Genomic DNA, 21703 nt, shown 5'->3' on the forward strand with positions numbered 1-21703 from the left:
ATCAGCAGCTCTTGGCCAATCTTATTCTCCCCCAAAAGTAAGCAAAACCCAGACATCTTCCCATTTTATTTATATGCATTTTCATATTTATCTCTAAAAGATATGGACTCTTTAAAAAAAAAGTGTGACCACATGATCAGAACAAAAAAATTAAAACTGAGTCCTGGTACTCACTGAGGCCTATTTACGCTCCAGGTTTAACCCTGCAGCCCCACAGAGCTCTGCTGAACATTTGAAAACTAGTCTTTTAAAGGGCTGGGCTGTGGCTCATGCCTGCAATCCCAGCTCTTTGGGAGACCAAAGTGGGAGGATCACTTGAGCCCAGGAGCACAAGACCAGCCTGGGCAACATAGCGAGACCTCATCTCTACAAGAATCAAAAAATTCGAAAATGAGCCAGGTGTCTTGGTCCATGTCTATAGTCCCAGCTGCTCGGGAGGCTGAGGTGGGAGCATCTCTTGAGTCCAGTGAGCTGTGGTCACACCACTGCGCCTCAATCTGGGTGATGCAGTGTGACCATGTCTCAAAAAGGAAAAAAAGAAACTACTTTTGTAGAGCAGTGGCCCCCAACCTTTCTGGCACCAGGGACCCGTTTCGTGCAAGATAATTTGTCCATGGGCCGGGATGGGGGTGGGAGATGGTTTTGGGATGAAATTAGTTCACCTCAGATCTCAGGCATTCAATTCTCATGAGTGCACCGCCTAGATCCCTCACGTGTGCAGTTCACAACAGGGTCCGCTCCGCTATGAGAATCCACTGCTGCGGCTCATCTGACAGGAGGCGGAGCTCAGGCGGCAGGTAATGGTCACCTGCTGCCCCTCACCTTCTGCTGTCAGGCCCGGTTCCTAACAGGCCACAGACTGGTATAGGTCCATGGCCTGGGGGTTGGGGACCTCTATTGTGGGGCACAAGTTTAACCGTAGGAGTCAGAAAAACCTGTTCTTATCTAGTTTTTGTACTTACTGAGTAACAAATCACTAGTCAGAGCTCCAATTTCTGATTATCTCACAAATGTCTTGTTACTTTTGATTTGTTCAAATCAGGATCTAGGATCCAGGCATGGCCCACAAATCGCATCGGGCAGAACCAGTTGCCACATCTTGTGCCCTGAACTTTCCATGAGCACAGTGCCGCTCTGGGAAGCATGCAGGTCTTCCGTGAGGCTGTTCTGGTGAAGGAGGTGTGGAGTGGGCTCCAGTGAGCCCCAGATCCAGAGACCCCTAGATCTCATGACCCCAGATCCTACAACCCCCAGATCCAGTGACCCCCAGATCCAGCGACCCCCAGATCCAGTGATCCCCATATCCAGTGACGAGCATATCCTGTGACACCCATATCCAGTGACCCCAGATCCTGTGACCCCCAGATCCAGCGACCCCCAGATCCAGCAATCCCCAGATCCAGCAACCCCTAGATCCTGCAACTCCCAGATCCAGTGACCCATAGATCCAGCAATCCCCAGATCCAGCAACCCCTAGATCCCACAACTCCCAGATCCAGTGACCCACAGATCCAGCAATCCCCAGATCCAGCAACCCCTAGATCTCACAACTCCCAGATTCAGTGACCCCCCAGATCCTTGGGCTCTTCCTTTTCCATCTGGCTTCTCTCTCCACATTGCTATGCTGAGGGTGGACAGGGAAGTGCGAGGCAGAGCCAAGTGGCTGTGCAGATCGTCCCTGATGCTGAGACTTACTGACTTGGACTTGCTGAGCACAGCATAGCACTTCAGAGCTGACTTTGCATCTGGGATGCCTGAGTTCAAATCTTGATTCTGCCACTTAATAGTTGTGTGACCTTGGGCAAGTTATTTGACCTCAGTGGAGCTCACTTTTCCCCTCTGTAAAATGGGCATAATAGTACTCATAAACTTACTGGAGGGTTAAATGAGTTAGAATATGTAAAATGCTTAAAAGCAGTGCCTCACATGTGTCAGTGGCCGTGCCTAATTATTTTAGTTGCTGTGTGCTTTCAGGGTCGCTCGTGCTCAGCTGTCATGCATGTTCCACGTGGTATGACTTCAATGTCACACACACAATCAGGCGAGAGGCCACTCGCCCCTCTCGGACCTGCTGGACTATGCAGACTTCTCCTGAGGGCGAGGGCCCAGGCTGAGCAGCAGCTGGTAGCTTTGAGAAAGATCCGTTTCTTCTGAAGGCACTCACCTGCCCACTGTAATGCTGAGACACGTGAGGCCAGTAATCACTGTCAATGGTTGCCTTGCACCCATTCATCACCCACGACTTTAGCTTCTCAGACACGGGGTGAGTGTTTTCCCAGGACCAGTGCTTTTTTGCTGAGTTTAAGAAGACAGTCCCGATACCCTTGTTCATCAACTGACCCATTAATTGATAGAACAGCTAATGAGCACTTACTTGGGCCAGGTACTGTGCAACATGCTGGGGATTCAGGAGTGGGCAAAAGGCTGCCCCTGGCCTTGAGGAGCTCGGATTTGTGGTAGTCAGAACAACGGCACCTCAACAATGTCCACATCCCTAGAATCTGTGAATACGTTACCTTATGCAGTGAAAAGGGCTTTGCAGATGTGATTAAGTCAAAGTTGTTGGTAGGGAGAGATTACTCAGTGCGCCCAATGTGTTCCCAAGTGGGAAGCAAGAGGGTCAGAGTTAGTGGGAGAGCTTGGCAGGTGGAGGCCAAGGTCCCAAGCCAAGCAAGGCAGGTGGCCTCTAGAAGCTGGAAAAGGCAAGGAAATGGGATCTCCCTGGAGCCTCCAGAAGGAACTCAGCCCTGCTGACACCTGGATTTTAGGACCTCTGACCTCAGAACTGTCTAATCATAAGTCAGTGTTATGTTAAGCCACTAAGTTCATGGTAATTTGTTACAACAGCACTAGGGAATGCATATGAAGTCCATTGAATAAGATGAACAGGGAGACACGTAACTGTGCTGTGGATGGGTGAGTGATGTGATACTGAGATGTGGGTGTGGTGAGAGCCTGGAGGAGGTCCCCTAATCTAGAAGGGGTTGGGGAGATGAGGCCAGATAAGGCTTCTTGGAGGAAGTGGTATCTAAATGAAGGTCTGAAGTGGGGTTGGGAGCTAAACAGGACAAATAGGAGGGTGGGAAGCAGGCAGAGAGCAGCCTTCCAGGCAGATGGAGCTCACAGAGGCTCCGGATGTCTCTGGATCAAGTGTAAGAGCAGGGTGAGGAGGGATGGGGCGGGAGAGGTGAGCTGCTCATCTCCAGGGCTTTGTAAGCGTTGCTAAAGCATTTGGACTTTAGCCCAAGGGCAAAGGAGAGCCTGAATAAGTTTAGGCAGAACAGTAACATGATGACTTTGTACTTTATAAAAATCCCTCTGGCTGTCATCTAGTCAAGAGATGCATGGGGCAGGCTCAGAGCTGGGGACGTGGCAGGAGGCTGACGCCGGATGCAGGTGAGGGGTGGCGTGGTTCAGAGGAAGAGGATGAGGACAGTGGAGAATCAGTGGAGAATCAGTGGAGGATGATTCTGTGTGACTTAGAGAGGGTGGAAACCAAGAATGATGCTTGGGTTCAGTCTTGGGTGGCCCAAAGTCTATACGGGCGTCAATTGACATAGGAACACAGGAGGGGAAATGGCTTGAGTTGGAAGAGAAGATGTAAATTCCTTTTTGGTGAGACATGGAAGTAGATGCTGAGGCTGTCTCAGTAAAAGAGATCTGGGTGGAAGATAGTGATTTGAAAACTGTCAGGATGGTGGTGGATGGCAAATGTGAGCTCTGTGAAAATGGGGCTCTTGGTTAATGTCTGGTGTCTCCAGAGCTTACACAGCACACACACAATCAACACTTGCTGAATAAAAGATTAAATGAACCCGAAGTGGTGGATGAGATCGTGTAGATAGTATGTAGTGTACATGGAGGAAAGTCTATGGGTAGGCAATATTTAAGAAATGGAGAGAGCTATTATTAAAACAAGGATTTTTAAAAGTCCATTGATTTTGGTGATGAGGTCAATGCAATAACCTTAGAGAGAGTGATTTCAATGGGTTGAATGGCAGTGAGGAAAATAAAGGAGAGGAGAAGAATTAACCTGCAGCTGAAGAGTTTTAGGGGGTATAGATAGGGCTTTTTAATCTGGGAGAGAATTAAATACATTGAATTTGCATTTTCAAAATTACAAATTTAAATAAGCAGAACTGTAACTGAGGCAGACAAATTCTAAGGCGGTCCCAGTAACCCTTCCCTTTGAGTGTGGGTAGCACTTGTGATTTGCTTCTAACCAGTAGCCTATTGCAAAGGTGATGGGATGGTACTTCCATAACTATGTTGTTATATAAGTCTTCATCCTGCTAGCCAACTTGCTATAGGGATTGCTCCCCAGCTGGTTTCAAAGAAGTAAACGTCCATGTTATGAGGCTCCCTTGGCAAGGAGCTTAGCATAGCCTCTAGGGGCTGAGGGTAATGATGCTCAGAGAGAAGTTATGGCCCTCAGTCCCAGAGTTTCAAGGAAATGAATTCTGCCATCAACCTGAGTGAGCTTGGAAGTGGATTCTTCACCAGTTGAGTCTCCAGATAAGAGTGCAGCCCAGCCACCATCTTTTTTTTTTTTTTTTTTCTGAGACGGAGTCTCGCTCTGTCGCCCAGGCTGGAGTGCAGTGGCCGGATCTCAGCTCACTGCAAGCTCCGCCTCCCGGGTTTACGCCATTCTCCTGCCTCAGCCTCCCGAGTAGCTGGGACTACAGGCGCCCGCCACGTCGCCTGGCTAGTTTTTTGTATTTTTTTTAGTAGAGACGGGGTTTCAACGTGTTAGCCTGGATGGTCTCGATCTCCTGACCTCGTGATCCGCCCATCTCGGCCTCTCAAAGTGCTGGGATTACAGGCTTGAGCCACCGCGCCCGGCCCCAGCCACCATCTTGAGTGCAACTTTGTGAAGCCCTAACCAGAGGACCTGACCAAGATGCACCTGGATCTGACCACAGACACTGTGAGGTAATATATATGTGTGTGGCTTTAAGTCATTAAGTGTGTGGTCATTTATTGTGCAGAAATAGATAGCTAATATAGTAACTTTTCAACTTATTTTTTTCCACTTAAAAAAAAATGGAGGCAATAACATACAGTAAAGTGCATAGGCGTGTCCAATTTGGTTAATTTTTATCTATGTATACATTCATGCAGCCATAACTCAGATCAAGATATGGAGATCTGCACTGCCCCAGGAGATGACCTCACACTCCCCTCCCCTGCTGCTCCCAAGGGTCAACAACTGTGCTGACTTCTACTACCGTTAGTTTATTTAAACCATTCTTGAAATTCCTATCAGTGGAATAATACAGGATGTGCCCTTTTATATCTGTCTTCTTTCACATCAACATTTATCCATGTGTTAGATGCATCGGTAGTTTGTTCTTTTTATTTATTTCTTTTTAATGAATATAGAACAGTTTATTTACCTCTATGGTGGATGGACATTTGAGCTATTTCAAGTTTTTGCCTATGATGAATAAAGCTATCATCAAAATCTCCTGTACATGTCTTATAATGAAAAATGTCTCATTTCTGTTGGGTCTATATCCAATAAAATTGTTGGGAATAAAATTGTTGGGTTATACTGAATGTGTATGTTTGGCTTTAGTAGATATTGCCAAACATTTTTTCCCAAAGTGGTTGTATCAATTTTTACTCCCACCAGCAATGTATAAGAAGATTAGCTTCCTAAGCTAATCAACACTTCTATAGTCAGTCTTCTAAATTTTAGCCATTCTGGTGTGTTGTGATATCTCATTGTAGTTTTAATTTGTATTTCTCTAAGGGCTGATGATGTTGAGCACATTTATTGGCCATTTCTTATTTTATTTAATTTATTTATTTTTGAGATGTTGTCTCACTCTGTCACCCAGGCTGGAGTGCAGTGGCTCGATCTCGGCTCAATGCAAGCTCTGCCTCCCGGGTTCACGCCATTCTCCTGCCTCAGCCTCCCGAGTAGCTGGGACTACAGGTGCCTGCCACCACGCCTGGCTAATTTTTTGTATTTTTAGTGGAGATGGCTTTTCACTGTGTTAGCCAGGATGGTCTCGATCTCCTGACCTTGTGATCCGCCCATCTTGGCCTCCCAAAGTGCTGGGATTACAGGCGTGAGCCACCACGCCCGGCCATTTATTGGCCATTTCTATATCCTGTTTTGTGAAATGTCTGCTTAAGTTCTTTGCCCATTTTAAATTGAGCTCTCCATCTTTTATGTATTTATTTATTTAATTTTATTTATTTATTTTTTTTGAGACAGAGGCTCACTCTGTTGCCCGGGCTGGAGCACAGTTGCACAATCTCAACTCCCTACAGCCTCTGTTCCCCCAGGTTCAAGTGTTTCTTCTGCCTCAGTCTCCCAAGTAGCTGGGATTACAGGTGCACGCCACCACACTCAGTTAATTTTTGTATTTTTAATAGAGACGAGGTTTCACCATGTTGGCTAGGCTGGTCTTGAACTCCTGACCTCAGGTGATCCAGCCACCTTGGCCTCCCAAAGTGCTGGGATTACAGGCATGAGCCACTGTGTCTGGCCTACTTATTATTTTTAGGAGTTATTTATATGTTCTGCACATGAGACCTATGTCAGATATGATGTATTTCAGAATTTTCTCCCAGTATATGTTTTGCATTTTCACACTTATAACGTGATTTTTGATAAACAGACTCTTAATTTTTAATAAACTCCAATTTCTTTTATGGTTTTTATGTCTTTTATGATTAGTGTTTTTTGCATTTCTGGTTTAGTAAATCTTTGCTTATCCCCAAATAATATTTTCCTATGTTTTCTCTTAGAAGCTTGCTTTGTTATACAACTTAGGTCTGTGACTCAGCCTGAATTAATTTTTATGTGAGGTAGGAATTAAGGTCCATTTTTTTCTATGCCAATTTCTAATTGCTTCAGCACTACTGATTAAAAAGAATGTCATTTATCCACTTAATTATGAGTGCCTTTGTCATAGATAAAAGGACTGTATGTGAGGGTCTGTTTCTGAGCTCTCTATTTTATTCCATTGGTCTTTTGTCTATTTTTGTGCTAAAACTATGCTGCCTAATTATTCTTATGTGGTAAATCTTGAAATCAGATTGTTTAAATCCTTCAACTTTGTCTTTAAGGTTTCTTGTATTTTTTAAGATCCTCTGAATTTCCATATGAATTTTAGAATTAAATTGTCAGTTTCCCCAAAAGAAACTGCTAAAATTTTGAAGAATCATATTGAATTTATAGATAAATTTTGGAGATCAATGCCATTTTAACAAACTTGAGCGTCTCAGTTCATGAACATGGGATATAGTTTCATTGACTTAGATCTTTGCTGATTTCTCTTAGTAACGTTTTGTAGTTCTCAGCGTTCTTTCTCACAGAAATTATATCTCTACCTCCCGTTTACTCCCAGTAGTGGTAGAAAACTTAATTTTGCCAATTCAGGATAACTCAGTCACTTCCAATGACTTCCAGTCCATAAGCCCTCAGTCCTCATCTGTCCTTGCTGGCCTCTGCTGAGGTGTAGTTTGTCCTTGCTGGTCTCTCAGTGGTGGCCACTGTCCCCGCTCTTATCTGCTGCTCATATTTGTTATAAAGTTATAGTTTCACATAATCCACATTGCACATCTGGCCACTGGCCAGCTCAGGAAACACATGGAGCTTTGTCGTGCTTGGACTCATATACTACGTGGGAATGCAGGACCATTGTGTCACCAGGCACAGTCCCCGGCCATCTTCATGTGCGGCTCCATGCTGTCTGGACATGGGACATCTCTAGGGACCTTGTAGTCTTTAATTCCTCTTAATGGACCTGTGGCTTTTGGCCTACACACTTCCTGAGGGATTTGGTCAGCAGAGGAGAGAGGGCAGCAACCCCAGCTTGGGGCTAACCTCTCTCTTTTTCTCCCTGTCTCTCCCACAACTCCTCCCCTCGGTTCTGAAATGTCTCTAGTCTCCTTGATATAGCAAGAAAACTGGCCCTAAATCTTCAAGTACATTTCCTCCAACTCTGTACTTAATGATCGTCAAATCGAAGCTCTAAATCCTCGATTCTCCTTTCTTGATTGTAAAAGCCAAAGCTTGTTGTACCCCTTATCCCCACTCTGCACTGGCATGATCCTGAGAGCGAATGCCCCCTTGAATGGCACCTCCCTTGCCCCACCCCCGCTCCAGTGTTGTGGTCATAGCACTGAGCCACCTCGTGGATCACCCTTCCTTTGGGAAGACTTCACAGAGGGGGCAACATTTAAATAGGGTCTTAAATGAGAAGTGGGAGTTTGTTGGGTGAAGAAGAGTGTGTGTTGAGGAATGCAGCCCTGCCTTAGTTTTTGGGATGAAGAAACAGAAGGAAGGAGGAAAAGGGGCTGGTGGGAAGCACTTAGGTTTGTACTAAGGGGAGACCAAGTGGTGAGAACACGGACTGTGACGTCACATGGAACTAGGTTTGAATCCCAGTTTTGCTCCTAACTAGCTCGGTGGCCTTGGGCATATAAATAAACATCTTTAAGCTTCAGTGTCCTTAGTTGTGGAGTAGGGATATGAATGCATGTTTGTCTGAACTGAGATGGGGACAGAGTAAGTGTAAGGATTATACCACACAGAGCGAGGCACCCAGAGGTGCCCTTTTGTGACAGTGGGACAGTTACCCAGTTCCTCTGATAAACGTGGATGACCCTTGGAAGCCCCTGAGGTTAAAAAGAAAAAGTCATTGCAACAAGACCAGTTCAAAATTTAAGCCACATGGTTTATTTCCTTCTGTGGTGTGGATGAGACAAGCCATCTCATCTACCAGGGCTGGTGAACACCAGGCTGACGTGTCTCCTTGTCCCCTGGAGACGAAGCCCAGGTCCCGTGGTAACTTTCTGTGGTAGCCTTGTCTTTGGGCTGTGGGGGTGGGGAAGGGAGTGCTGAGAGGCACAGGGAGGTCCCGAACTGCCACTGCTGTGCCCCTGTCGATGCTGACTGTTGTGGCGCCTCAGGAGTGGGCTGGCGCCAGCTCTCCCCTGCAACCTCCCCTACCTTGGGAGATGGTGGTGGGGGCGGGGCCAATGCTGACTTCATATTACAGACAAGGAAGATGAGGGTTTCCAGGAAGCGGGGGGACAATGCCTGGCCTACACCCAGGAGCTCAGGGAGCCTGGGGAGCTGGAAGGGCCTGGTGAACCTTATCTGGTTCAACATTCTAGTTTCCAAATGGGAAACCTGAGGTCCATGGATGTGGCAACAGATGACAAAGGACGGAGCTGATCTTGGGGCCAGGAGACCTGCGGTCAGGCCACTGCCCTGCTGTGAGGCCTTGGTCTGGTAGCTGCACCTCTGTGGAATGCCTGAGTCAGACTCTTCCATTCTGGAGGTTTCCGGGCTCTCTGAACTTAATGACCTCCCCGAGGCCTGAGGGTCGGGGGCAGGCCTCGAACCTGAGTCTCCAATGAGGCCAGGATTTCCCCAGTGAGCAGAGAAATGCTTAGATGCACAAGGCGGGTGTCCCTGGAAGGGTGATGGGGCTTGGGGAGCTGAAGGACGCACACCCCTGACATCAGCCTGGTGTCTTTTAGAAGGAAACCACTGGGAAAGTGTGGGAGAGACGTCCCTAGGCATGCTTCACTCAGACGCCGGAGTGTGTGTGGACGTGGTGAGGGAGGGCAGCTGGGATGGGGCTGGCCCCTGATGAACAACGTGGGGGTGGGGAGAGGCTGGGCCCAGAGGGAAAAGGCTGGACTCCACCCACAGGTGCCACATCTGCTACTCAGACGACTCCTTGGGCATATATGCCACATTGTCATAGGCAGGGGGTGGAGAGGCTGCCGGGCTGGGGATGTTGAAGTCTGCGCTGAAGGCGTTTGGCAGGAAGATCACAGGCTGCAAAGAAAACAGCACTGAGCGTCCTGGAGGACGCTGGAGCTTCAGGGTAGTGTCGCAATAGTGCCCCCTTGTGGGTAATCTGAGAACAGCGCCCCTGGTACTGAATTCCGCAAATATTTCCAACAACATTTACTGGGGCCAACTATGATCCAGGCATTGGGAGTACAGCAGTGAACAAAACAGACAAAAGTCCCATTTCTCCAGGCACTAACGTTCTGCTGTTCTTTTTTTTCTTTCTTTTGAGATGAGTTTCCCTCTTGTTGCCCAGGCTGGAGTGCAATGGCGCGATAGCGGCTCACCGCAACCTCCACCTCCTGGGTTAAAGCTATTCTCCTGCCTCGGCCTCCCGAGTAGCTAGGATTACAGGTGCCCACCACCACGCCCAGGTAATTTTTTGTATTTTTAGTAGAGACGGGGTTTCACCATGTTGGCCAGGCTGGTCTTGAACCCCTGACCTCAGATGATCCACTCACCTCAGCCTCCCAAAGTGCTGGGATTACAGACGTGAGCCACCGCGCCCGGCTCTGCCATTCTTTCTCTCCCTACTGCCCTGGCCTGGTTCAGAACTTCGCTCTCTCTTGCCTGCACCATGGCACCAGCCTCCTTGCAGCTTCCTGGCCTCCAGCCCCTGCTTGTCCACCCTCTCCACCCCCCGGCACTGGACAAAGCCTCTTGATTGATTCCCCTGAACCAGCTCACTCCCCTGCTCAGACCTTCGATCCCCTCACCCTCAGTGCACCCCATCATGTACCTGCAAAGAGCACCCCACCCTGTGGCCTGCATTCGCCTGCCCGAGGCAGCCTTTGCTCCAACTGGTTTCCCTGCCTTGAACACTCACTCCAGCCCCTTTCTGTCATCACTGTCCTCCGTTCTTTTTGGAAATCAAAGCTTAATTTCCATCTCCATCATGCTGCCCTCCCTGATGCCCCTGTCTCCCATGTAGCCTGGGAACCCCAAAAAGTCCCACTCCTCTGGGTGCAGCACGGCCGCCATGCCCCCAGCCCAGGATTTCCGTTCTGCAAGGCTCCCTGCAGGGCTGCACAGAGTAGTGGCCCTGTGGGTGCTGGTGCCACCCAGTTCCACTGGGAGAACAGTCTTGTCTTCACTGACCTGTGAAGACGTCTTTAGTTTTGTTTTGGTTTTAGACACAGCCTCGCTCTCTCACCCAGGCTGAAGGGCAGTGGTGTGATCATAGCTCACTGCAGCCTCAACCTCCTGGGCTCAAGTGATCCTTCTGTCTCAGCCTCCCAACTAGCTAGGAGTACAGGTGCATACCACCACATCTGGCTAATTAAAAATACTTTTTTTTTTTTTTTTTGTAGCGATAGGATCTTTTTATGTTGCCCAGGCTTGTCTCAAACTCCAGGGCTCAAGGGATCCTCACATCTCATTTTTCAAGGTGCTGGGGTTATGGGCATGAGTCACCATGCCCAGCCCAAATACTTCTTTGGGCCGCCTGACATGGATAGGACACCCTTGCTAGCGCTGTCTCTTCATATTGCTTCCCAGAGTGCAGAGGGAGGGGGCTGGAGACAGAGTGCGCTCCCAGCCAACTGCGTTCCACAGAGGCTCAGGTTTAGTGGACATGGGGGTGGGGGTACTCACCGCGTTGACCTGGGCGCAGGTGGCTTGGCACCCGAAGTGAGTGGCAATGACTGTGATGAAGAACTCCAGGATGGTGAAGATAGTAAGCACGGCCAGATAGCCCCTGTCCACATCCTGGGGACCAAAACCCACAGAAAGGTGAGTCCAGAGTTCTAGAGTGAGGGGGTCCCCCAAGTGAGAACCACTTGCCCAAGGTCACACAGTTAGTTGGGGGCAGAGCTGTGCCTAGAGCCAGTACCCCTGCTGCCAGTCCTGCACCCTCCCCTTCACCCTGCAGGCTGCCTCCTTGCTCCTTCTGATGCCCATCTTGGGGAAGGCTGAGAGGATCCATGGATTTGTGGGGTCTATAGGGACTGGCAGGCCCTGCCAACGTCCTGGCACTGCAAATTCTTACCCCCCTGCCCTCCTGGACATGGCTGCATCATTTTCCAAGTTTTCCCATCCCGGGGACCATCTGACAACGCACCCAGTTAGTAACACCAAAATCCATGAGCAGAATGGCTGTCCCAGCAAAGGCCGCCATAGCGCTGAGGATGTTGGCGCCCAGGCTGCTCCTCACCTGCAGAGAGCAGAGAGACAGGAGCAGAGGGAAGAGGCAAAGAGAAGGAGAAAAGGCAGGGGCCGTGGCTCAGCTGCCCAGCCCCCAGCACGCCACCTCCCACAGCCAAGGAGGCACTGGCTGCACCTCCCTGCACGCAGCTGTGTTCTCATTGACGGCTCTCCTTTTCTGTTCTCCTCCCCTGGGACCTCAGGAGGAGGTCTTGTCTCTCTTTCCTTCTTTAGGAAGCTGCTAGGGAGAAGGGCAGCACCTCCTTTACAACCTCTCTGGGTGGAGTTTGCAGCCTTCGGCCTATCCTGGACTGTGGCTCCCTCTCCCCCAGGCCCAGCGCCTCGCAGGAGCAGCTGCAGCTGAGGCCTGTTCAGGGGCATGGGTTGGGAGAGGCCCTTTGCTGTGGACGCTGAGGCCTGGTTGGGAGAGAGGCTGAGTTCATTTCCGTGAGGTCCCAGGAAGTGGCTGGCGGAGTGAGGCACACACTGCAGACACTGGTGGGGCACCAGGCAGGGGAGACAGGAGAGGCAGGAGCTGAAGGTCTGAAGTCTGGGTGGGCTGAGAGGCCTGGGACTCCAGGGTCTGAAGAGCGTGCAGGAAAAGTGACTCCCGGGGTGGTCCAGGCAGTCACCCAGGCATCCTCATGCAGCCAGAACCCGACAGTCTCGTGACCCAGAGCTGGAGCCTTCTGGTTAAACTGCCCCAGGATTAAAGGGGGAAACACTCATGGGTGAACTGGGGACTCCAGGACCTCTTCAGGTTTAAAGACTCCTGATTCTGCTTTTTAAATGGCAATCAGGAGGTCATTGGGATCAGAACAGCCTCACATGGAATCCATTCATTGATTAAGCCAAAAGCTTTTATTGAGCACCTACTGCATGCCAGGCACTATGCAAAGTGCTGTGAGTCCAGGAGAGAGTAAGTCAGGTCTTGTCCTCCTGAAGCTCATGGCCTGGGGGACCCTGAGTTTGGTCTGGAGAGTCCTCTCTTCTAGTCCCGCCCCTCCACAATCCATTCTCTGCCCTGCACCTGGGATACCTCAAGTAAGGAAACAGGGCAAGGAATCACCTGCTGAAGCCTCCGTGGTCTCTCATTGTCCTTAAAATAAATCCTGAACTTCGAATTTAGGCTTTGAGTCACCTCCTCGGCCTCTCCCTCTCGGCCCACCCCTTGCCTGTGATGGTCCGGCACTCCAGTCCCCCGTCCAGAGCCCATGGCATTTCCCAGCTGGGCTCTTCCTTGGTTGTCCTCCTCTGAACTGTTCCGTGACCCCTGCTCAGGGACCCCAGACTGTCCCAGCTGAGCTTAGAATTATCCTGCCTGCTTCCTTTCAGCACTTTTCGTGCTTGGCAACTGCCTTCTTTGTTAGCGTGCTTTATGGACGTCTTACCAGGCACCAAATGGTAAGTGCCACGGCCTTCGCTGCGGTGTTCATGATCTTCACTGCTGTGTTCTCTGAGCCTGACATAAAGCTCACGCCCTCCTGTTCAAAGCCTCCGTCAGCTCCCAGCGCCTGCAGGAGGCACCAAGCCTTCCACGATCCAGCCCCATCATGGGATTAAATCTCTCCATCTAATTTCTTTCCACTTTCCTTCCCCTACCTTTGCTTTCATTGGACGGAGCCATGCGTGTTTTCAGCGGCGACCCTGCCCACGCCCCTCCGTGCATTCTCCAGCTTTCCCTGTGGCATTTCTCAGTCCTCTCTGCTCACCAAGGCCCAGCAGGACTCTTACAGGAGATCTTCTAGCATCTTTCCTTTCTCGGAATGACCACGAGCATGTGATCCATGGACCTCACTTTCCACTCCGGCTTGTGTATTGAGAATATCCCTGTCTTCTTCTCCTGTACATGACTGGTCTGCGTCTGGTCTGCCTGGGTGGTGCTCCTCCCTTGGCCTTTAGCAGGTTCCCCGGAAGTGCTGGGGAATGAGCTGAAGGAGTGAGTGGATGGGAGGGGCAGGGTAGAGTGAGATTTAGCCGTGGCCTCATCCCCGCCCCTGGGTCCCCCTGTTCAGACTCACCAGGCAGCTGGCGTGGTTCTTCTCGGCTGCCACTGAGAGGGATCCGGAGATGATGAACTGTGTGGGGAGAGGGGACCCAGTGAGGCCTCATCCAGGACCCCAGGCAGGGCACACCCTGCTTGGGATCTGTCGGGAGGTGCCAGGGAGAGAGAACAGCCTCCTGATGCCACTTTCTCTGCCAGGCAGGCACCTTGGGGTCTCTCGGTAGGGGTATCCCCTGTCCAGGGAACTAGGGCTGTGGCTTACAAGGTGAGTGTTTTCATGGACGCCATATCATCAGGGCCTTGTGGGGAAGGCATTGTTCCTTCAAACATTCACTCATCAAACATTTACTGAGTGAGGCTGAATGTGGTGGCTCACGCCTGTAATCCCAGCAGTTTGGGAGGCCGAGGCGGGAGGATCACTTGAAGTCAGCAGTTTGAGAACAACCTGGCCAACATGATGAAACTCCAGTCTCTACTAAAAATACAAAAATGAGCTGGGCGTGGTGGCGCGCACCTGTAATCCCAGCTACTCAGGAGGCTGAGGAGCAAGAATCACTTAAACCTGGGAGGCAGAGGTTGCAGTGAGCCGAGATCGCGCCACTGCACTCCCGCCTGGGGGGCAGAGTGAGACTCTGTCTCAAAACAAAAAACAAAAAAAACAAACCTTTTCTGAGTGGCAGTTATGTGCCAGGAACATAACAGAGTTGAATAAGGCAGACCAGATCTCTGCCCCTATGGAGCTTACATTCTAACTGGGGAAGACTGACATTTAGCAAACAGTGAAGAAAGTACAGACAGTGGTGTTAAGAGCTGTGATGAAGTCATAGCACTCACTGGGGCTACTTGAGGTTGGATCAGGGTCGTCTCTGTGAACTGGGATGACAACAGCCGGGCACGAAGCTGCCCATAAGGATAGCCCAGGAACCTGCATCATGGCACCTATGTACTTGGCAGTCGCCTGACACACTGAGGTGGGGCTGGCCCTGCATCTGCTGAGCTGAGAGGGTGGAGCTGAGCAGTGCCGCCTCACTCTGGGCCTGCAACTTAGCAGGTCTGCAATTTGCAGGTGGCACTCGGCTGCCATGCTGGGGAGACCACAGGGTCAGCGGGGGGTGGAGGAGGCCCTGCGGGGACATGGAGACAGAGGACCAGAAGGGAGTCACTACAGGTCTCCAGTAGGTGTAGACCCGCATGGGTGGGAAGAAGGGGACACACTCAGGCTACGCTCTGGGGGGTGAGCCAGCGGAACCTGCTGCTGGGGTGGATGTGCAGCAGGGAAAGAAAAGACTCTAGGATGACTCTTAGGATTTGCTTTGGCAGTTGGATGGCTGGAGGTGCCATTTGCTGAGATGAGGAGATGATAGGAGTAATAGTTTTGCTTTTGTTCCTTCCCCCATTTTTGAAGCTTTACTGGGCATATTTGTGATAAAGTTCGGTGGAATGGGGCTCAGAGGGGAAAGTGACCCGTTTGTTTCTTCCTGTTGTGATTTCTCCCCGTGGACTCTCGCGATTTGCAAAATTTTCCTCCACCTTCAGGTCACTATGGACCTTTCAAAGGGCCAGAGCTTGTCCCCAAGCATGGCCAGGTGACCATCCTGATCTGGTTGTGATGTATCAGCCACTTTGTCCTCCCTGAACCCCATTCTGGTGGATTCTGTGCTCTTGCTGGAGGCAGCCTGGGCAGGGGAAGAAAGTCGCTGTGCCTTGGTTCTGGAACCAACACTCACGCAATGGAGACCTCCTTTATGCAAATCTCTGGCTTTCTCTCCAAAAAGGGGATCACTCAACAGTCTCCATTTGGTACAGAAGTTTAGGGTTAGTAATCCACTCACCATGCTCATTATTGATGAGCATGATGTCCTCTGCAAATCTATGGGGTAGGCAGGGCCAGATCTATGAGCCCAAGTTTTAGATGAGGAAGTTGAATCTTGAGATTCAGCAACATGCCCGAGGGACTCCACCTTAACGTGCGGTGGAGCTGAGACTCAGACCCCGCTGGCCTGACCCTGAGGCCTGTCCTTCCTTGGGGTGGCTGGAGGCTCTGGTGATATATTGATGGGGGTGCAAACACCAGGGTTCACTGCAAACACTCAAGTGCCCTTTAATGTTGGCAGTGACAAGGACTCACCTGCCTGTTGTCCGGCAGGGGTGAGTGGCCAGTTTGGCCAGACGGAGGTCAAAGGAATGGGCTCAGGGGTTTCAGTGCTGGTTGGACTCCCAGGGGATGGCGGGGCTCATGGAGGGCTGGGACCCAGCTCAGGGAGCTAGAGGGTTTCTGCAGGAGGGGTTTGGATGTGGGGTGAGGCTTAGGATCTGGGTAGTATGGGTGGTTTGGACCCAGCCCTGATGACCTCCATCCTTTTTTTCTTTTCTTTTCGAGATGGAGTCTTGCTCTGTTGCTCAGGCTGGAGTGCAATGGCAAGATCTCAGTTCACTGCAACCTCCCCCTCCTGGGTTAAAGTGATTCTCCTGCCTCAGCCTCCCAAGTAGCTGGGATTACAGGCGTGCACCACCATGCCCGGCTAATTTTTGTATTTTTAGTAGAGACGGGGTTTCACCATGTTGGTCAGGCTGGTCTCCAACTCCTGACCTCAAGTGACCTGGCGGGCCTCCCAAAGTGCTGGGATTACAGTCATGAGCCACCGGGCCCCGGCCTTTCCGGTCCTTTTTGGCAGCTTCTCTGGCTGTTTGCTGGGAGCTTTTCATCCGCAGGAGTGGGGTCAGGCTCAGGTTTATGGTGAGGGTTTGGGGGAAGGAGTTAGATTTAGACTAATTCTTCTAGGAAGTGCTTCCAGGCCCCTACCTAGGAGAGGCTGTGCCCAGGAGGATGGTGGGGCTGGGCCCATGGGGGAGACGTGAGCCTGGGCAGCATCCCCCCTACCCTCCCTCTCCATGGCCCCAGCATTCACGCAGGCTCCTCCCCAGAAGGGGACACCGCCCTCGATGAAGAACATGCCCACGTGCCCGCGGCGAACCATGAGCAGCACGCTGCCAAAGCCCAGGTAGATGAGGCCGACGAGGATCTGCACCGTCTGCGGGAAGCCCCGAGGCTCAGTGCTGCTGGCCCTGTTCCACACCGCCCCCTGCCGGCCCCGCCCTCCTCTAGCTTGTTGGCGACTGGGAAAGAAACTCAGATCCTGTTCTTTAGAGGCGACATTATTACAGCAACCAATAAAGACACTTTTAAGGAGAAAGCTAGTTCCCCGCAGCCTACCAAAGCCCAGCTCTCAGCCGGCCTGCCTCCTGCTTTCTGCTCTGATCCGTGGATCTCAAGCATCGCGGTGTCGCTATACCTGACTTTCTTAGGACCCCATTCAATGAGCCAACGTTCCCCGCACCGCATGCCTCACCTTGCCCATCCTCATTCCCGAGCACCCCCTCAGCCTGCAGCGAGCACCTTCTCCTAACAGCATCTTTCTATTTCGGTGTCCACCACTGATCGCCCCAGCCCTGCCTCTCAGCCTGCTGAAATCTCCACTGGGATTTTTTGTTTTTTTTCCTCTAAGAGTTGGTTTACCAGCACCCTACTAGTCTATGCTCAGAAGTGGGATGGTCTTCCCAAGTGTGAGCTTCTAGTAAGGTCTGCCACATAGCAGAAAGATTGCAATGCTTTGAGTAACTATTGAATTCTGGAACTGAGTGGAAAGAGATGTTGAAGACCATTGGAATCCAGCTCCAGGGCTTCCACGGGGACTCCGGTGACCAGTACTCACCACTACCCAAACAAGCATGGTCCTTTTATGGGCAGTTCTGACTGGGAAGAACTAGAATTGTCATCTCAGCGTCACGTGGAATACATAATTCTTTCTAACATGAGTGCTAAGAATTTGGATATCTGTGGGCATGAGCCCCTGATGCTTCAGTTTCTTTTTCTCTTCAGTGACCTGTCTTTCATCTTTTCCGTGTCCTCACAGGGCACAGCATGGCATGGCATCCAAGGCGCCAGCGTGGCTCCCCTTCCTGGTAGACCTTTCCCCTGCGGGTAGCCCACCACAGTCACTGCCGTTACGCCTTGGGAAACACCCGCTGCTGCTTATTGAATGCCTGTCTATGCTAAGCACTGTGCTGGGGGTTTTACAGATGTGGTCTCACTTAATCCTAACGAGAAGAGGTAGGTTATTACTATTATTATTGTTATTTTTGAGGAGTTTCGCTCTTGTTGCCCAGGCTGGAGTGCAATGGCGCGATCTCAGCTCACCGCAACCTCTGCCTCCCAGGTTCAAGTGATTCGCCACCCTCTTGAGTAGTGGGGATGACAGGCGCCTGCCACTGCTCCTGGCTAATTTTTGTATTTTTAGTAGAAACGGGATGTTGCCATGTTGGCCAGGCTGGTCTCGAACTCCTGACCTCAGGTGATTCACCCACTTCGGCCTCCCAAAGTGCTGGGATTACAGGCGTGAGCCACTGCACCCGGCCAGAGGTAGGTTATTATTATCCTAATTTTGGAGACGAGGAAACTGAGGCTCAGAGATGTTCAGTAACTTGCCCGAAGCATCCCAGCTACGAGGCGGCAGGCCAGCTAAGTCTGCAGTAGTATTCTCAGTGTGTGGCATTCCATAACTCCTATTTCTGTTTTCCACTTTTTTGTGCTTTTCAGCAGTTTGTTTGTCTCATCAATTTTTTTTTTTTTGGGGGGGGGAGAGCACTGGTCCCCAGGGTCTGCTTTGGTTTCGAAATTCCAGCAATTGTTGACCTCCTCTTTGTCCACTGTCTCCATGGGCCACAAGTCAGGGGCTGTGCGGTCCTTGGTGTCTGTGCCCCCAGTCCAGTACCACCCCTCCACCGCACCAATGGATGTGGTGCAGCTATTAGGGTAGAATTCCAGCATGTTTGAGCCAGAGGTCCTGGATGCCACAAAGCAGAGGCGTTGAAAGTAGAACTTTAGGGTCAGCTATCCTTAGTTTGCAGGATGCTGTTTATCAGCTATGTGGCCTTGGGCAAATGACTTAGTCTTAAGAAACCTCAGTTTCCTAGTCTGTCCAATAGGACCAATGATCCTCTTCTTACAAGGTGGTGCTGAGAATCTAGCGAGACGATGCATGCAAAGTCCCCGGCACAGTACGTGCACCTCTGAGAGATGCTTCATAAGCAAGAGCTGTTATCATCTTCACCTTCATCATCATCACCATTGCTTAATCTATGCTTTCATCTTCCACCTGGAGAAACTGAGGCCAAAGAACAGACTGAAGAATCTACATATGTGTGTGTATAATTAAAATAGCAGGAGGCCATTAGCCTGTCTCCATAATTTGAGTTCCTACGTAACGAACTGCAACCCAACCAGATGCACTGAAACCTAACTTAGGAGTATATTTTTGTAACAAATAGCTGGGTTTCAGCTAATGACAAACAGCTTCAGCCAACTGATCAGACCGTGCCCAAATAAGGCAAACGCCTCATGACATCATGTCCAAATAAGGCAGACACCTAGCTGTAGCCGATGGGGAGATTTCTCTACTTCACTTCTGTGTTTGGCCTATAAGAGCTTATTGCTCACACAGCTGGATGGAACTCTCTGAACCTCTTCTGGTTTTGAGTGCTGCCAGATTCCTGAATTATTCTTAGTTCACATAAACTCTGTTAAATTTAATTTGTTTAAAGCTTTTCTTATTCTTTTTTCTTTTTTTTTTGAGACGGAGTCTCACTCTGTCGCCCAGGCTGGTGTGTTGTAGCTCGATCTCAGCTCACTGCAACTTCTGCCTCTCGGGTTCAAGCAATTCTCCTGCCTCAGCCTCCTGTGCCTACAGTGCCTGTAGCTGGGATTACAGGCACGTGGCTCCACGCCTGGCTAACTTTTGTATTTCTAGTAGAGACGGGGTTTCACCATGTTGGCCAGGATGGTCTTGATCTCCTGACTTTGTGATCTGCCCACCTCAGCCTCCCAAAATGCTGGGATTACAGGCGTGAGCCACCACGCCTGGCCTAAAGTTTTTCTTTTTAACAGTACATGTATATATACACGTGCAAATGTGTGTATGTATCTTTCTATCTCTATCCGATATTTTATGCCTTCAGTATTTTATCAAGACCAATAGCTCGGCCGGGCGCGGTGGCTCACGCCTGTAATCCCAGCACTTTGGGAGGCCGAGGCGGGCGGATCACAAGGTCAGGAGATCGAGACCATGGTGAAACCCCGTCTCTACTAAAAAATAGAAAAAAATTAGCCGGGCGCAGTGGCGGGCGCCTGTAGTCCCAGCTACTCGGGAGGCTGAGGTAGGAGAATGGCGTGAACCCGGGAGGCGGAGCTTGCAGTGAGCCGAGATTGCGCCACTGCTCCAGCCTGGGCGACAGAGCGATACTCCGTCTCAAAAAAAAAAAAAATAAAAATAAAAAAAAAAAGACCAATAGCTCAAGGCCATCTGAGATTGAAATCCTTCATGCACTGTCAGCTTTGTCAGGGCTGACTTTCATCTACCACGTTCGCTCCATCTCATCTCCCCCTTTCCTTTGCTCATTACGTTCCAGCTATGTCAAGCTTCCGCTTCTTCCTTTAACAACCACACTCATTCCCAAGGCCTTTGCACCTGCTGTTCTCTCTACCTGGTGAACCCTCCCTCTTCAGCCCCTCCACCAGCTATTCCCTTGGCTGGCTTCAATCTAACAGCCAGTTTTGGCTTAAATGTCATCTCCCCAGAGAGAAGTTTCCGTCTACCCTTGCTAGTATTTCCCTTAGTCATAGTCATCCTTTTCAACCTTACTTTTCTCTTTGGAGGTTTCTGAGTCATTTCTTTACTGGTTTACTCTCTGAGCTTTATGTGGGAAGGGTGCTTGTCTACCTGGTGCATGGCTGAATCTTGGAGTCACTACTAAGTATTTGCTAACTGCCTTTTCCCCTCTCCAAAACATGCATGAATGTTCCGGTGCTGGGATACTCACTACCTGCCTCAAGTTGTGCAGAGAGGCTGTTCTTACCCCCAAAACTTTGGGCTCTCCTGTCAGGAATGTCTCCTCTGGCTGTAAGTCAGGTGGCTGTGTGGCCCTTGGTGTCTGTGCCCCCGGCAGTGGCTCCTCAAACTGCATAATCCCTGGAGGTTGGCACATGGACGTGGGCAGAATGGCTGGAGGTGGGTGGAGGCCACTGGCATTGCTTGGCGGGGTGACGACAAACACCCCATTGCCGGTGGGAGCTGTAGACATCGCGCTCGGAGAGCCTGGAAAACAGAGGCTGGGGAGATAACAATGGTAATGATGATTGTTCCACATGTGCATAAAGCTTTTCAGCTGATAAGCAGCATGCCCACCTGCCCTTGCTTACTGCAGCCCTGTGAGGATGGCCCCAAATGTTCCTATCAAAGCTGGGGAAGCTGAGACTCAGAGAAGCGAAGGATGTCTGAGGTCAACGGCCTCTAGGTGGGGTAAGACTGCGACTTGAATTCCAGTCTCTGGTTTCACAGGCCCTGATCTTAATCTCCGAGCTATATTATGTGGAAAGCTCCTCTTGGAGGAGTGTATATTTAAATGCCCTTCTTTTCCCAGAAAGGGCAAGTGACTTACCTAAGGACACACAGCTAGTGCTGGGTAGAGCTTAGCTAGAGCACTGGTTTCTTCACCCCAAACCAGGACTCACCGCCACTTCCTGCCTCTCAGCTCATGGCTATTGAGCTAGTATCAACAATTCCCCTGGGTGTGGGAACTTCCCACCTGCTGTGGGAAGGTTTCTATTTGGCCACCCAAGCAATTACCATTGATGTAGTCAAGATATGTGTAGATATGGAACTTTATGCAGAGCT

General features: G+C 50.4%; 1 protein-coding gene across 1 annotated transcript; it reads right to left on the minus strand.

The window, feature by feature from the left end:
- Positions 1-8701: 8701 nt before the first annotated feature.
- Positions 8702-21131, minus strand: MS4A15 (membrane spanning 4-domains A15). Its single transcript, XM_007996732.3, is given in 7 exon segments — positions 8702-9719; positions 9722-9811; positions 11420-11533; positions 11886-11978; positions 13990-14046; positions 16883-17005; positions 20886-21131. Coding segments are annotated over 7 exon segments (723 nt in total). The 5' UTR covers positions 21111-21131; the 3' UTR covers positions 8702-9698.
- Between the last annotated feature and the right edge of the window lie 572 nt (positions 21132-21703).

This window comes from Chlorocebus sabaeus, chromosome 1 (genome assembly GCF_047675955.1).
Source record: "Chlorocebus sabaeus isolate Y175 chromosome 1, mChlSab1.0.hap1, whole genome shotgun sequence".
Lineage (NCBI taxonomy): Eukaryota > Metazoa > Chordata > Mammalia > Primates > Cercopithecidae > Chlorocebus > Chlorocebus sabaeus.